Source organism: Ixodes scapularis, unplaced genomic scaffold (genome assembly GCF_016920785.2).
Source record: "Ixodes scapularis isolate PalLabHiFi unplaced genomic scaffold, ASM1692078v2 ptg000323l_1__unscaffolded, whole genome shotgun sequence".
NCBI classification, from domain to species: domain Eukaryota; kingdom Metazoa; phylum Arthropoda; class Arachnida; order Ixodida; family Ixodidae; genus Ixodes; species Ixodes scapularis.
This window is the reverse complement of record NW_024609965.1, coordinates 1,385,040-1,398,206: the sequence shown is the minus strand read 5'-3', so window position 1 is coordinate 1,398,206 and position 13,167 is coordinate 1,385,040. Positions and strand designations below refer to the sequence as shown.

General features: G+C 45.8%; 1 protein-coding gene across 1 annotated transcript in view; it reads right to left on the bottom strand.

Moving 5' to 3' along the window:
- LOC115330892 (flavin-containing monooxygenase 5-like) overlaps positions 1-13,167 on the bottom strand; it is a 57,866-nt gene that overhangs the window by 28,099 nt on the left and 16,600 nt on the right. The window contains exon 3 of the mRNA XM_040212720.1: positions 6,455-6,781. Coding sequence (XP_040068654.1) covers positions 6,455-6,781 — 327 coding nt within the window. The remainder of the gene's footprint in view (positions 1-6,454; positions 6,782-13,167) is intronic.

Below are 13,167 nucleotides of genomic sequence, written 5' to 3'. Positions count from 1 at the left end.
CAGACGTTCTTTAACGGTTTGTGTGACCCTTTTTTGTCCCCCTCAACCTCAGCAGGAGCGGTGCTAGCAGCTCCGCCCTCGTACCGAAAGGTGGATGCCGGTCCGTCCACTAAAAACCAACCATTGGGGACTGTGCCTTGTGCACCCCCTGCAGCTCAACCACCTAAAGGCCGTGGTCTCTCTCGTGCCACTGGTGGCTCCCGTATACCTGGCCAGCCGCCTGGGCTGGTGAGCCCTAAGGGTCTTCCAGCAGCGGCTCCAGATGAACCGATGGACGAGAGCGGGCCCCAGTACCAAGATGACAGGCCCTACTCTAGTTCAGAGTTCTTACCCTCGGCCACCTGTGATACTACAGGTAGGCCGAAAGATACGTCCAAAAAACAAAATGCACCTCGAATTAAAATTGACTACAAAGTTTAGCTAGACAGTTTCTGAAAAATACCACCCTACATATGATGGAAGAAGTCCTCCTCCAATGGAACTCTCGAGGATTTCTACATAACTATGATGTGTGCTATTTGTTAGACCATCATCACCCATTAATCTTTTGCCTTCAAGAAACCCATTTGAATCACAACCATTCTGGTTTTTTAAGGCACTTCCATGTTTTTCGAAAAGACCGTCTCCTTTCTTCCCACACCTCAGGTGGGGTAGCAACAATAGTTCAGCGATCTACTCCATGTATTGAGGTACCCCTTAATACTACATTGGAGGCTGTGGCAGTTCGTGTTTTGTCTGACGACTTGATGACAGTTTGCTCCATTTACATACCTCCTAATCATCCTCTAACTCGGGACGAACTTCAATGTCTGTATGACCAACTCCCACGACCAGTTTTAATGCTTGGAGATTTTAATGCTCATTACCCTATATGGGGTAGTGGAAGATGTGATACGCGAGGATCAATGATTGAACAATTTATTTTTTCTACGGGATTGTGCTTGCTCAACAACTCGCAGGCTACATATCTTAGTGCTCCAACCCGCTTATTCACCTCCATTGAGCTGTCGCTTTGTGACCCAATATTGTTCCCCTCTTCTCATGGGGGGTCAATCCTAACCCATTTGGAAGTGACCATTTTCCCATAAGTTTAAATCGCATTGGGCGACCGGTTACACTTCCAGTGCGAATTCCTCGTTGGAAGTTTGACGAAGCAAACTTGTCAGTTTTTAAACAAGCATCCCTTTTAGCGTGTACATCTCTCCATGAGCTCTCCATTGATCGCATAGCTGAGCATGTCACCAAGCATATCTTAGAAGCATCAATCATGGCCATACCCATGACATAAACACATCTTCCCAAAAAACCAAAACCGTGGTGGAATAACGACTGCCGCATCGCAAAAAAGAAACAGAACAAAGCTTGGAGAATTTTTCGCCGATACCTTACACAAACTAATCTCATCACCTTTAGGATAATGAAATCTCGCGCTCGGTCGATTCGCAGGAAGTCTAAGCGAGATAGCTTCAAGGGATACACGTCTTCCATAAACAGCAGTGTTTCGTGCAAAGAGGTATGGGACCGAGTGCATAAGATCAATGGCTGCTACCGTGCACATTCTATCCCTCTTTTGACTAGACATGAAATCTGCCCCGAAAGCATTGAGGAGCAAGCTAATCTACTAGGAGAGCATTTTAAGTCTGTCTCAAGCTCTGATCATTATACGCCAGCTTTCATTCGGCACAAACTCCATGCTGAGAAAATATCTATAAGTACCTCAGGAGGCAATCAAGAACCTTATAATGTACAGGTCCCGTCAAAGTAAAACAGAGCGCCGGATCGGCGACCGAACTGCATCGCCGCGCTATCTAGCAGCACCGGCTGGAACTGATGGGCTACATCTGCGCATGCGAACGTGCCTTCCGCTGGGGCCTCCGCTCTCTTCCTTCCACCCACGCGTTATCGGTGGTTCAAGCGGCGCAACGCTCTTCCTAAAATCGACGCCTGGTAGCACACGGGGCGGTGCTCGTCGACAACACTGGCCCTCTCTCACACGTGCCTTCAGTGTTATCTCCCCGTGCGAGCCCGAGCCGAACACCTTGCGGTGTTTATCGGAACGCCGTTGGGCAGCTCTAGACGCCGATAATGCGAGGATCAAAGAAGAAAGACGGAGGACACCGCGAACGACACGCGCGCATGCGCAAACGGCATCTATCATTTGCAGCCGGCGCTGCTAGATAGCGCGGCGATGCAGTTCGGTCGCCGCTCCGGCGCTCCGTTTTTCTTTGACAGGACCTGTACCATTTACACTACATGAACTTGAGGCAGTACTGCATAGTCTCAAGCAGACTGCCCCTGGCCCTGATGGTATTCACTACACTATGCTATGCTACCTACATCCCTCAACGCTTGATCTCATTTTGTACTTATTCAACCGTGTTTGGTTGGAGGGTCATTTCCCGTCGTCTTGGAAGGTGGCCACTGTCATTCCTTTGCTTAAGCCTGGCAAAGTTGCTTCATGTGCTTCCATTTACAGACCGATAGCACTAACGAGTTGTCTCTCAAAAACACTGGAGAGAATGATAAACAAAAGACATATATTACCTAAAAAAAAGCAACCTTCTAGACAAATATCAGTGCGGCTTCCGTTCGTTTCGATCCACGCTCGACCACCTGGTTCGATTTGAGACCACTGTGCGGGAAGCGTTTGTAAATAGGCTACACTGTGTTTCTGTCTTTTTTGATTTGGAGAAGGCATATGATACGGCCCGGCGTTTTGGAATTTGGCAGGATTCGTTTAGTCTTGGTGTCCGATGTAGAATGCTAAGTGCTATTCAAAGTTACTTGCAATGTCGCACTTTTTATGTAAGATTGGGAACAACCCTTTCCAAGGAGTTTTTTCAAGAAAATGGAGTTCCCCAGGGAGGTGTCCTTAGCGTAACTCTTTTCATTGTAAAGATGAATTCTATTGCCCGTGCTATACCTCCTTTTGTGCAATATTCTACATATGTAGACGATATTCAAATTTCTGTCTCGTCCTGTAACCCTTCAATATGTGAACGTCGGGTCCAACTGGCAATTAACAAGTTACAAATATGGGCTGACACAAACGGTTTTAAATTTTCGCCAGAGAAAACTGCCTGTGTGTTTTTCTCGCCGGAGTGGAGTTCTGCAAGAGCCTTGTTTACAAATGTATGAAAAACCAATAGCGACAAAAAGTGAACATACGTTTCTGGGACTCGTATTTGATTCGAAATTGACTTTTGTTTCATATATTAGGAACTTAAAACTTAAATGTCTCAAATCGCTGAATATACTTAAGGTTCTATGACATGTGTCGTGGGGCTCCGATAGACTATGTCTATCGGAGCCCCATGATATAAGAGTAACAGAGTATGTCTGTTACGCATATACCGGGCGGTTGTTCGCTCCAGGCTTGATTATGGGAGCATTGTGTATGGCTCTGCCCGAGCATCAGTCCTAAAAATGTTGGACCCCATTCAACACCAGGGACTGCGATTGGCTACTGAAGCATTTCGCACCTCCCCGGTACTTAGCCTGTGTGCAGAAGCTAATGAGCCATCCCTTGAAAGTAGGAGGTTTGCTCTGGGGTTTATGTATTCTGTTTGAGTTCGCTCTGTCCCTCAGCACCCTACCCGCGATAACCTCGAAAACATCAGGTTCCAGAGAACGTTTGAAAACAAACCAACCGTTGTTCCTCCTTTTGAAATTAGGAATATGAATTATGCTGCGTCTGTAGAACTAGATCTCAGGCCTCCAGTAGTTCAATGCTTAACCACCATAGCCCCGTGGGATTACCATACCATTAATTGTGATCTTACACTGACTAAACATTCCAAAAAAGTTACACCAAATGAAGTCATGAGGCAGGAATTCTTTCAGCTACAAAATCAATATGAACAGTACGTAGGCCTGTATACAGATGGGACTAAAACAGACTCTGGTTGAATGTGCTAAGATAGGGCCATCTGTGAAACAGATAAAGAGAATCCAAAATGCAGCCACCATACTGACAGCTGAGCTCTATGGCCTGCTGTTAGCTGTTGATTATGCAACGAAAAAAAGGCTTCGCCACTCGATTGTTTACACAGATTCCTTGAGCTCATTAAGAGCACTTACATCACTGAAGTGCATTAGACATCCACTTGTTCTAGAATTACAAAATAAAGTTATCGCTGCCTCGTACAAGCAGATTGAGATAATTTTCTGCTGGGTCCCAAGCCACGTCGGCATCCCAGGTAATGAAAAAGTCGATAGTGCTGCAAAATTCTGCAAATGAGAGACAAATATACCTGCAAAAAATACCATACAAAAACTACCACATCCCTTTGAAGTGTTGCATTCGAGCTAAGTGGCAACGCGAATGGAATAATGAAACGCATAATAAACTGCATGCTGTAAAACCTTTTCTAAGTGAGTGGGAGAGCGCCCGGCATCGGCAACGCCTTTATGAGGTGGTATTGTGCGGCCTACGGATTGGTCATACGCATCTCACCCATGGGCATCTTTTGCGTGGAGAAGATGCTCCAGAGTGTGAACGTTGCAACATTCCTCTATCACTATCACACATTCTACTTGAGTGCCCGAAGTATGACCAAGATCGTTTCAAAAATTTTTCGCAAATATATCAAGAACATACTCCACTGCACTTAGTTATTTTACTTGGCGAACAGCCGCTGATTCCTCATGCTTGTTTGTTTAATTTTCTTAAGGACATCGGCCTTATACACCGACTATGATTTTAATTAGTAATCCGAACTCGCCTTCATTCTGTATACACTTATACAATCTCATATACATAGTTTAATTACATCATCAGCTACTATAGCTCTTTCTTCTTCCAAACCTTTGCTTATACAATAGTTCCACTCTTGGCGCATTTTGGACTTAGTAGCCCTTGCGCCATGAAACCCCAATCAATCAATCAATCAATCAATCAATCAAGGTAAGGCTCATCAGCAAAGCCTCGAAGGCATAACAACTTTAGAAGCATGCCGAACTAGTGCCATTCGGTCGTAGCTCGAACGGGCGAAATGAGAACGGGTCCAGTTGCGAAAAATACAATTTGGATCTTATGAGAAGGTTCAAACAAGGCGGACCAAATGAGAATGGGACGAAATGCGCACGGTTAAAATGCGAATGGGACGTTTTCAGATAACAGGCAAAACGAGAATGGGCCCAGTTGCGAAAAACACGATTCGGATCATATGAGAAGGTTCAAACAAGAAGGACCAAATGAGAATGGGACAAAATGTGCAAGGTTCAAATGCGAATGGGACGTTTTAAGATTCACCCCCACCTGGAATCCCAAGAGCAATTGAGACATCATTACATCGTCTAAGACTTAAAGTAGCATTCACTAAAAATTATCTTCGATAAAATAGGTAAAGCTGACCCTTCCCATTGCATATCACGTAGAAAGGTCCATGAAATCCAACACGTGTAGCGCGATGGCATTGAATGAAGCCTTGAAAGGAAGAAATTCACGACAAGACAGAGCCTGATAAATGACCAATAGGTAGACCATAATGTGCTCAGTCTTTGGATGCCTCCAGCTCAAGCTATAAGACTATTGAAGGTCTTCTAAAAGTCCTCAAGAAGACTCAGCTGCACCAAATACTCCAGAAAGTGCAGCTGAACTGATGTAGAAATTGACGCTTTTGGAAATTTATTTCCTTTCTTTTTTATTCTGCATTTTGTCGCTGTGTAATTTCTCTTTCTCCCTCTCTCTCCCCCTTTTTGATATATTGACCCTTTATCATTAATTCTTATTTTTATTTCCGTTTAGTTTAGGAAAGCAGCAATTTGGTGCTGCTTTGCCTAATTGTTTAATCAACGCCAATTCCTCTCTTAATTTAGTTCTCTACCAAAAGCTTAGGCTCCCCTTAAAACGAAGTCCCTTCGCCTTTTGCTAAATTGAGCGGCATTGCGAATGTTGAGTGTGCTGTAATAAGACATTACATGTCATGACCATTTATTTATGACAGCCACCGGAATGAGTGTTCTGCAGGTAATAAAATATACGTACAGTGGGCGTCATTAGGAGCTGTCTTAAATGAGTACCAAATAATGGACACAAAAAACTACTCCAACATACATCGAGAGCTCTCCAAACCGTGTTTTGGAATGATTCGTGCAGTGAACTATGTGCACGGGCGACGAGCCTGGCATTGGAAATTGGTTTCTTGTCCGAAGGCAAGTCGCTGTCAAATCTGTTTCTGACAAATACGATGTCCACCTTATTTTCTTGCCATGCGTAGCTCAACACGACAATAGGAGCTTTTTATAGATCCCTCCAATACCTACAATAACGATACCCGATGCATCGCCCACGCCATTGCGAATGCATGGTTTCGTTAGCAGGCATTGTTATCATCGTTATCGATGGTATCGAAACGATCTACTAGAACTTCCTAATTATGGTCGGTGTTTCGTAAACCACCTCGTATATTTTGAAATTCCTTTGTGTAGGCAGGATCCTTTCCCAACTTACCTCCTCGTCACCTTCAAAAAGTACGCCGTCCTCGGTAAATTCAACGATGGTCTTCTTAATGCGGATGAGACCGCTGACGATCAGGGACGGTAGGGCGTCATTCGTGGTAAGATGCTGGGCGTTTATGCGGTGCTTGGGCCGGAGTCCATAGGCCTCGTGATTGAAGTTGCGGTTCAGCATCGCTTCGTGTGTGTCGAGGCTGACGGAAAGAGGCAGCAGGCGACCCTTCAGGATACGCGCCCTGGTGGACAGCGCAAAGTCAATCGGCTTGCCGTGCGGCCCCATCCTCCGGGAGATCCACGATCCTCGCCTCGTCGACAGGTACACCTGGAAACCGCAATTGTTTTGTTTTCCTACAGGTTCTTCTGTGCAAGGTAATACCGCAGAGCTGGTGACTTTTACCACTTATTGGTTGATTCCTAACATACCAGTTTGATGACATGAGCGCATTTCTGAGTAAGGGTTGGAGAGGCCGTGGGTGTGGAATGCGGCTGAGGGAGATGTTTGCAGGAGATCTAACATTACGGACGAATATGGTGTCATGGGCAAAGCACGGCCCAGATTCATTTTGATGACCTAAAACTTACGATCTTACCAACAACTAAACATTTGTTTCTTGAAAGAATCTGGGTATGTCATCTCTTTTCGTTAACAGGGGTTCTTGGTCGACTTAGGTTAACGGTGTGGTAATGCCTTCCTCCTTTCCGTCCTCTCCCCCGCAAATTCGCTCTGTTGATGATGCAAGATTGCAAAAATAAAGTCAATGCTTGTCGCAGCATTTCCAAGTCCAAATCACGTCACTGCAACCTTTCAACCCAGTAATACTCCCAGAGATTTGCGCCAAGACGTTCGGTGTTGCCATTAAAGGGAAGCTGAAACACTTTTTTCAGAAAATAAGATGGTGGTTGGTTCTAGCGTAGTTTTATCCCGTGAATCTATGTATGACAATGGTTTTTCGTGAAGATATGACTTAAGGCAAGAAAACACAAACAATCTCTTACCAGTCGTTACATCATGAGAGGATATTTCGGCCGCCAAGCGCGTCTTGCTTTAGGGTTACGCGTGCATATACAAGGTTGCCAGGTTGCAATTTCAACCTCCCCCGCACTGGCACCAGTCGTTACGTCATGACGTATTTTCTTGACCTTTTTAAAAATACGAAGATTGCGCGTGCAGCGCTTTGAAAGGCGCTGAAGATGCGCGAGATCGGAGGTTCCGAGAACTCTTTTTGTGACAGACGCTCCGGGATATAGGACCATCAGTGGTACTTTGAAAATCATTTGCTGCTGCCTTCCTGCACCAAATTCAAAAATAACTTGATATTCGAGATCCTGGAGAGGAAATAAAGACGAAGTGTTTTTCCTTAAATAGAAGAGCACTTCAACTTCCCTTTAAGGGGATTTTTTTATTTTTTCAATCCCGAACTGGTCGACAATTTGCGTCTTATTATTTAAACTAAGTACGAGCGAAGTACTATACTTAGGCTTCGAGGAAACGATATGCTCTGTAAAAATGAAACGGGCGTGGAGGAAGAATTTTTAACAACCAATTATTGAAGCGCCCCAAGCGTCCTTCGCGTCGCCAATGAATGCGGGGAGCAAGACGTCTGCATCTTGACCGCAGAGGTTCCGGTGACGTCAGAACGACGCCGAGTTCTGATTGACTTTGATTGGAAGCATAGTGGGGAGACCTCGATGTTAGATGCCTTGAGATCTACCCGGTATTTTTTTTTCAAGCAGCCAATGAGAACTCGGCGTTCTTACATCATCGCATCCCCCGTGCAAGAAGCAGACTAAATTGTGCTCCGCATAGTCAGCGGTTGACTAATCTGCCACATTCTTGAACTTCTGCTTCCTTCTGTCACGCCGTTCGGAAACAGTGTTCTTGTTTGGCATGCGGCCTGGCAAATGTAGAATTGGGGGAGCTTTTTGACTGCAAGTGATGCCCTCAACTGCATATCATCAGGGTCGTTTTTTTATTTTTTTTTTATTTAACTGCATATTATCAGCGTCGGTATTTTTTTATTTTTGGACGGAAAATGTTTTAACGAACCGGAAGGAAGGGAAACTCTACACACACATTGGGTGAGCAGGGTTAAATTCCCGTACTTGGGCTACAAACCATGTTTCGCCTGTTCGCTGGACGAACCTCACGCCCTTTCGTGGGACACCACACTCCTGAGTGTCTCTTACATTGTGCTGTGCCCTGATTGAGTTTCTGGTGCAATGGAGCTTCATAAGTTGGAAGCCTGGCCGTGTAAGCGATTCATTAGAGTGCGGTGTCTAGAACGAGTCTTCGACTCGTGTGTTTGGCGTCCTATTTTCTACGGATATCAGCAGTGCCTCGATGTGGCAACAAATGACTCCCTGGAAGAAGGCATGTCACGTTTTTTGATGCCGCGATTCTGGCAGTTGATGCTAAAAGTCCCGGCAAAAAGTACTATCGAAAGCGAGCGTCAAGGCACGAGCGCCGTGGTTTCATGGCCTCCACTGACTCCCAACTCCTGGCTGCTGGAGTTTCCCTGGCCTGCCAACATGAAGAGCGACCTGCAGCAGAACAGGTATCTGCCACATCCACAACCACTATTGTCACGCGGCCAGGATCGCGGAAGGCGACGACATGACACTTGTAGGACGTTAAGAGGCGGACATCGAAGGTCCACTTTTTGGGATGTGGTAAACACACCAGTGGGAGACACGTTTCAGGCATCATAATTATAAACAGCATCAGAGAAAAAAAAAAAAAAAAAGAGCAGGCTGAGGAATACACAGAAAGATAAACAAGGGTGCTGCCTTGCGACTCGTTTATTTCAAGCTCCACATTTCTGCAAGAAGCAATGCCATAACACAAAAAAAAAGAAAGCGGTTTACAAATCCCTGTAACGCCGAATTGGAGCGCAGCTCTTGAGGAGGAGTAGGGAAGGGTACTGAGGGGGGTCACGTCACCTGCGGGTAGTCACGTGACCTCGGGGGGGGGGGGGCACGTCACCTCGGGGGGGGGGGGGTCACGTGATCTCGGGGGGAGGGTCACCTGACCTCGGGAGGGAAGGGGTCACGTAACCTCGGGGGGGGGGGGGGGGGGTCACGTGACCTCGGGGGACGGGGGGTCATGTGACCTCGGGGGGAGGGGGTCACGTGACCTCGGGGGGGGTCATGTGACCCCCCCCCCCCCCCGTTACGCCGACGCCGACGCCGACGCCGACGCCGACGCCGCTCAGGCTGGAAACGGGCCCCTAAGAGCTGCGCTCTAAAAGCCCCGTGTGAATCTGCAGTACAGTCGCAACCATAACTGACACACCTTATCGGACCCTAAGGTTTCCTTACGTATCTCAGAGTAAACCTGGTGACCTTCACACTACTTTGTGGTGACGTGCTTCGCTTCTTCTGCTGCATTCGGCACCTTACGTGGAGCAGCCGTCGCCAATAGGGTATTGTAGTAGACCGTTCTTCTCCTCCGCTACTGTATCTGTGAAGAAAACGCCGCAGCTGCGGATGCGCGCCGTCAGCCTTCTCTGCATGGTTCAAGGTCTTGTGGCGGATTACGGAGCGCTACCCGGGTGCTTAGCGGTCTGCGGAAACGGTCTACTACAATTCCCCAATGTCTGCTCGCTTATCTTTAACGTAAAACGTTCTTCGGCTCAAACAATTTTGTGAAGCCTGATTAAACTTCCCCGCTATATTTAGCGGAAAAAATGACATCACGTTATTTCAGCACCATTTCAGTCTTCCCCGCTAAATATAGCGGAAAAATGGCGTCACGTGACCTATATAAATTCAGTTTCCCAACTAAATTTAGCGGCCAAATTGTCGTCACGTGACCTGATGTAACGTGACCTATACACCAGTTCATCTTCACCGCCAAATATAGCCTTAAATGTCTATTACGTTACACCGATTGCATATCGGTGCAGTCACGAGGTGCAAATATCCCTAAACGCTGGTTATGCTAGAACGTTTCACGCATTCAAAAAAAATATGCCTAAAAATGTGCGATACAATTAAAAAGAAAAAATGGAGTGCAGGCGAGCTGGTGTAAGTTGAACATGATTGTAAACCTGAGACTGGGGGTCCAGTCTCAGGTTTACAATCATGTACATTTTTTTATAAGCAAAGAAACCATCTAACGGACGTGGTGTCAGACTCAGATGGCGTGATGCGACATCTTCAGCACTTGCGCGGCCTAGTGGGTGCTGCGTGAGACGCATTGGACCAGATGTCCTCAACTCGCCAGGTTTATTATTGCGGTGCGTGGAAGCAGCTGGCCTGGCTCTGTGGCAGCGTTCTCGCTTCATAATGAGCGGATCAGGGGATTGAAATCTGGGAAAAAACGAGGCGAATGGTAGAGGGTTTACGTTTTTCATGCGTCTGTCGGCATCGACGACGGTCGCCCAACAACGTCCTCCATGAACATTTGAAGTGCGGTGGATGAGCCCTTAACAGCTGTCGTCGTGAAATCGTTTTACGAGCGAGTGAATGTCGCGTGTGCAGAGTTCATCGGTTTTATGCTCGTTTTATGGTATTGCTGTTGCCAGAAAAGTAAAAGATGAGAAAAAGCAAAACGAATGAAATGGAATACTGCCAATTCACCGTTAAAGGGACGCTGACGGGAAGAAAAGATTTTCTTAATGATTTTAATAATATTTTGAAAAATTTCTAATAAGACAATTTTGTCTACCCATATTTACGCCGTTAGACGCCACTTAGGGAAGGGGGGGGGGGGGGCGGGCAGCCCTGCTCCGGGTCCCACACGGTGCTTTCAAAACTAAGCACTTCTTCTAGGCTCTCAATGATTGGAGAGGTGATTGACGTGTGAAATGTTAATGGCAAAATTTTCACTCTGTGCCGTAATAGTGTTTTAATCGATAATAGTTTTTTTTGTTTTTGTTTTTGTTTGAGAAACAAATAATTTAGATAGAGTCATTATTGTTTTCAAAAATTTCCCCGAGGTTTCCTTTCCGGTTTGGTTTCAAACGACAGCAAACACGGCCGTAGGCGTCTTCGGAGCGAGTAATCAACGGGAGCATCTCGTCGAGCTCGTCTATTTTAATAAGTGCGATCTGTTCTGCGTTCACTGAGGTGTTTAGGCGAAGATCTCAACCCCTCTATCTTGCAGCAAGCAACTGTCGTAAACACACTCCCTTGGAAGCGCTGTTTGCGCTGTGGGTGAGCTTTGGATTTGTAGTGGGCGGTAGCGTGACTGGCCTATGCATAGAGTTTCGCTTTGAGTATGTTAGTTGATCTGGCGTGATTTGTTTTTTTGCACATGCTGATGCTAAATAAAGATATTGGTTCCCATAAAAGAAGCCCTACTGCTCTGCGAACTATGCAGCCCTTGTGATTGCCACCATGGTTTCAATACCGAGAGTATACCTACGCAGGTGCGAACTTGTGAGATATTTGGCTAGCGGCAATCTCGCGTCTAGTTTATCCAAACTTGTTCCCGTCATTTTTTTTTTTTTGCGAAAGGAAAGCAGCTTCAGGTTTTGCAGTGCACCTGGCCTGCGAATGCGAATGTTTTTAGGTCGCGTTTTAGTTGTGCGTTGTGAAGCACACCCACCTTGCTCGCGGATGACATGCGAGAAACTAACGAGAACAAAAAAGCTGGAAAGACTTTATATTTGTTTTGGTGAACTTTTTTAGTCCTTTCGCTCGATTTACCGCACTTCGGTAGACGCTGGAAGACGCTTGAATTAGACTCTGGCGCCGTGGCTTGTTTATGGTGAAACGCTAGAACACCACTTTCATGGTGGCGCCTTGCAAGCGTTGCAGAGGTTTGAGTGCGGAGGCGAATAGCAGACGGACAAAGGCGAAAACGCACACCGACGCGCAGCTGTCATGTCCGCGTCTTCCAGACGTTGCAGACGACGATCGACGGTTGTGTAGAATAGCAGACGATGTCGGAGGCTTCCGCGCGTCGCCTCGCACTACAAGACGGCGGTGTCAGGCTTTCAGACTAGACGCACCGGATGCCGGGAAAATGGAGACAATAGGCTTCCTAGCATGCTCGGTCGAGCATCCAAGCCAATCTAGTAGTAATGGGCGGGGCCACTGATTTGAAGGCGTGGCTTAGAACGGGACGTGATTGCCACCTGAATTGCGTCTAAAACGTCAACATTACGCAAAAACAAACTCGCACACAAATTCGAAAAAAAAAAAAAAAATAATGGGTTTCGATTATTTCCTTTAAAAGAAATAATCTTTTTTTTTCCTTTATTTTCACTTCAGTACTTCTTTAAGGTGGCAGCTCACCGTGCATGCAGTTTTGCTTCATTTTGGAAGGTTTATAACTTTCATAGTATTCTACAGTCACAATGGTAATGCTGAATTAAATAACTCTTTTTAAGTACACTTGAATGTATCGATATTACGTTTATTATTAGTTGTTACTTTAATATTTACCATTTAATAGGCCACAGTTTATGACATTGAAAAATTGTTCTTCTCGACTTCTGACGTTCCAATGGCCACGATAATTTACGTGAAAGATCTGTTGAATATTGTTTTTAAATACTCTATGAAGTTTAAAATTGTGTTATTTCCTCGTGCTCTAAAAACTAGACTCATGTCAGCTAACGAAAAAAAAAAAAACAAGACAATAAATAGGAGGCATCTCTTGATATTACATTTCCCACGAGCTGCATATGTAGAGATTGCACGTAAAGTTCAATATTCAATCGCAAACCTTTCACATTCAGTCACGGCACCTTGCAGTTT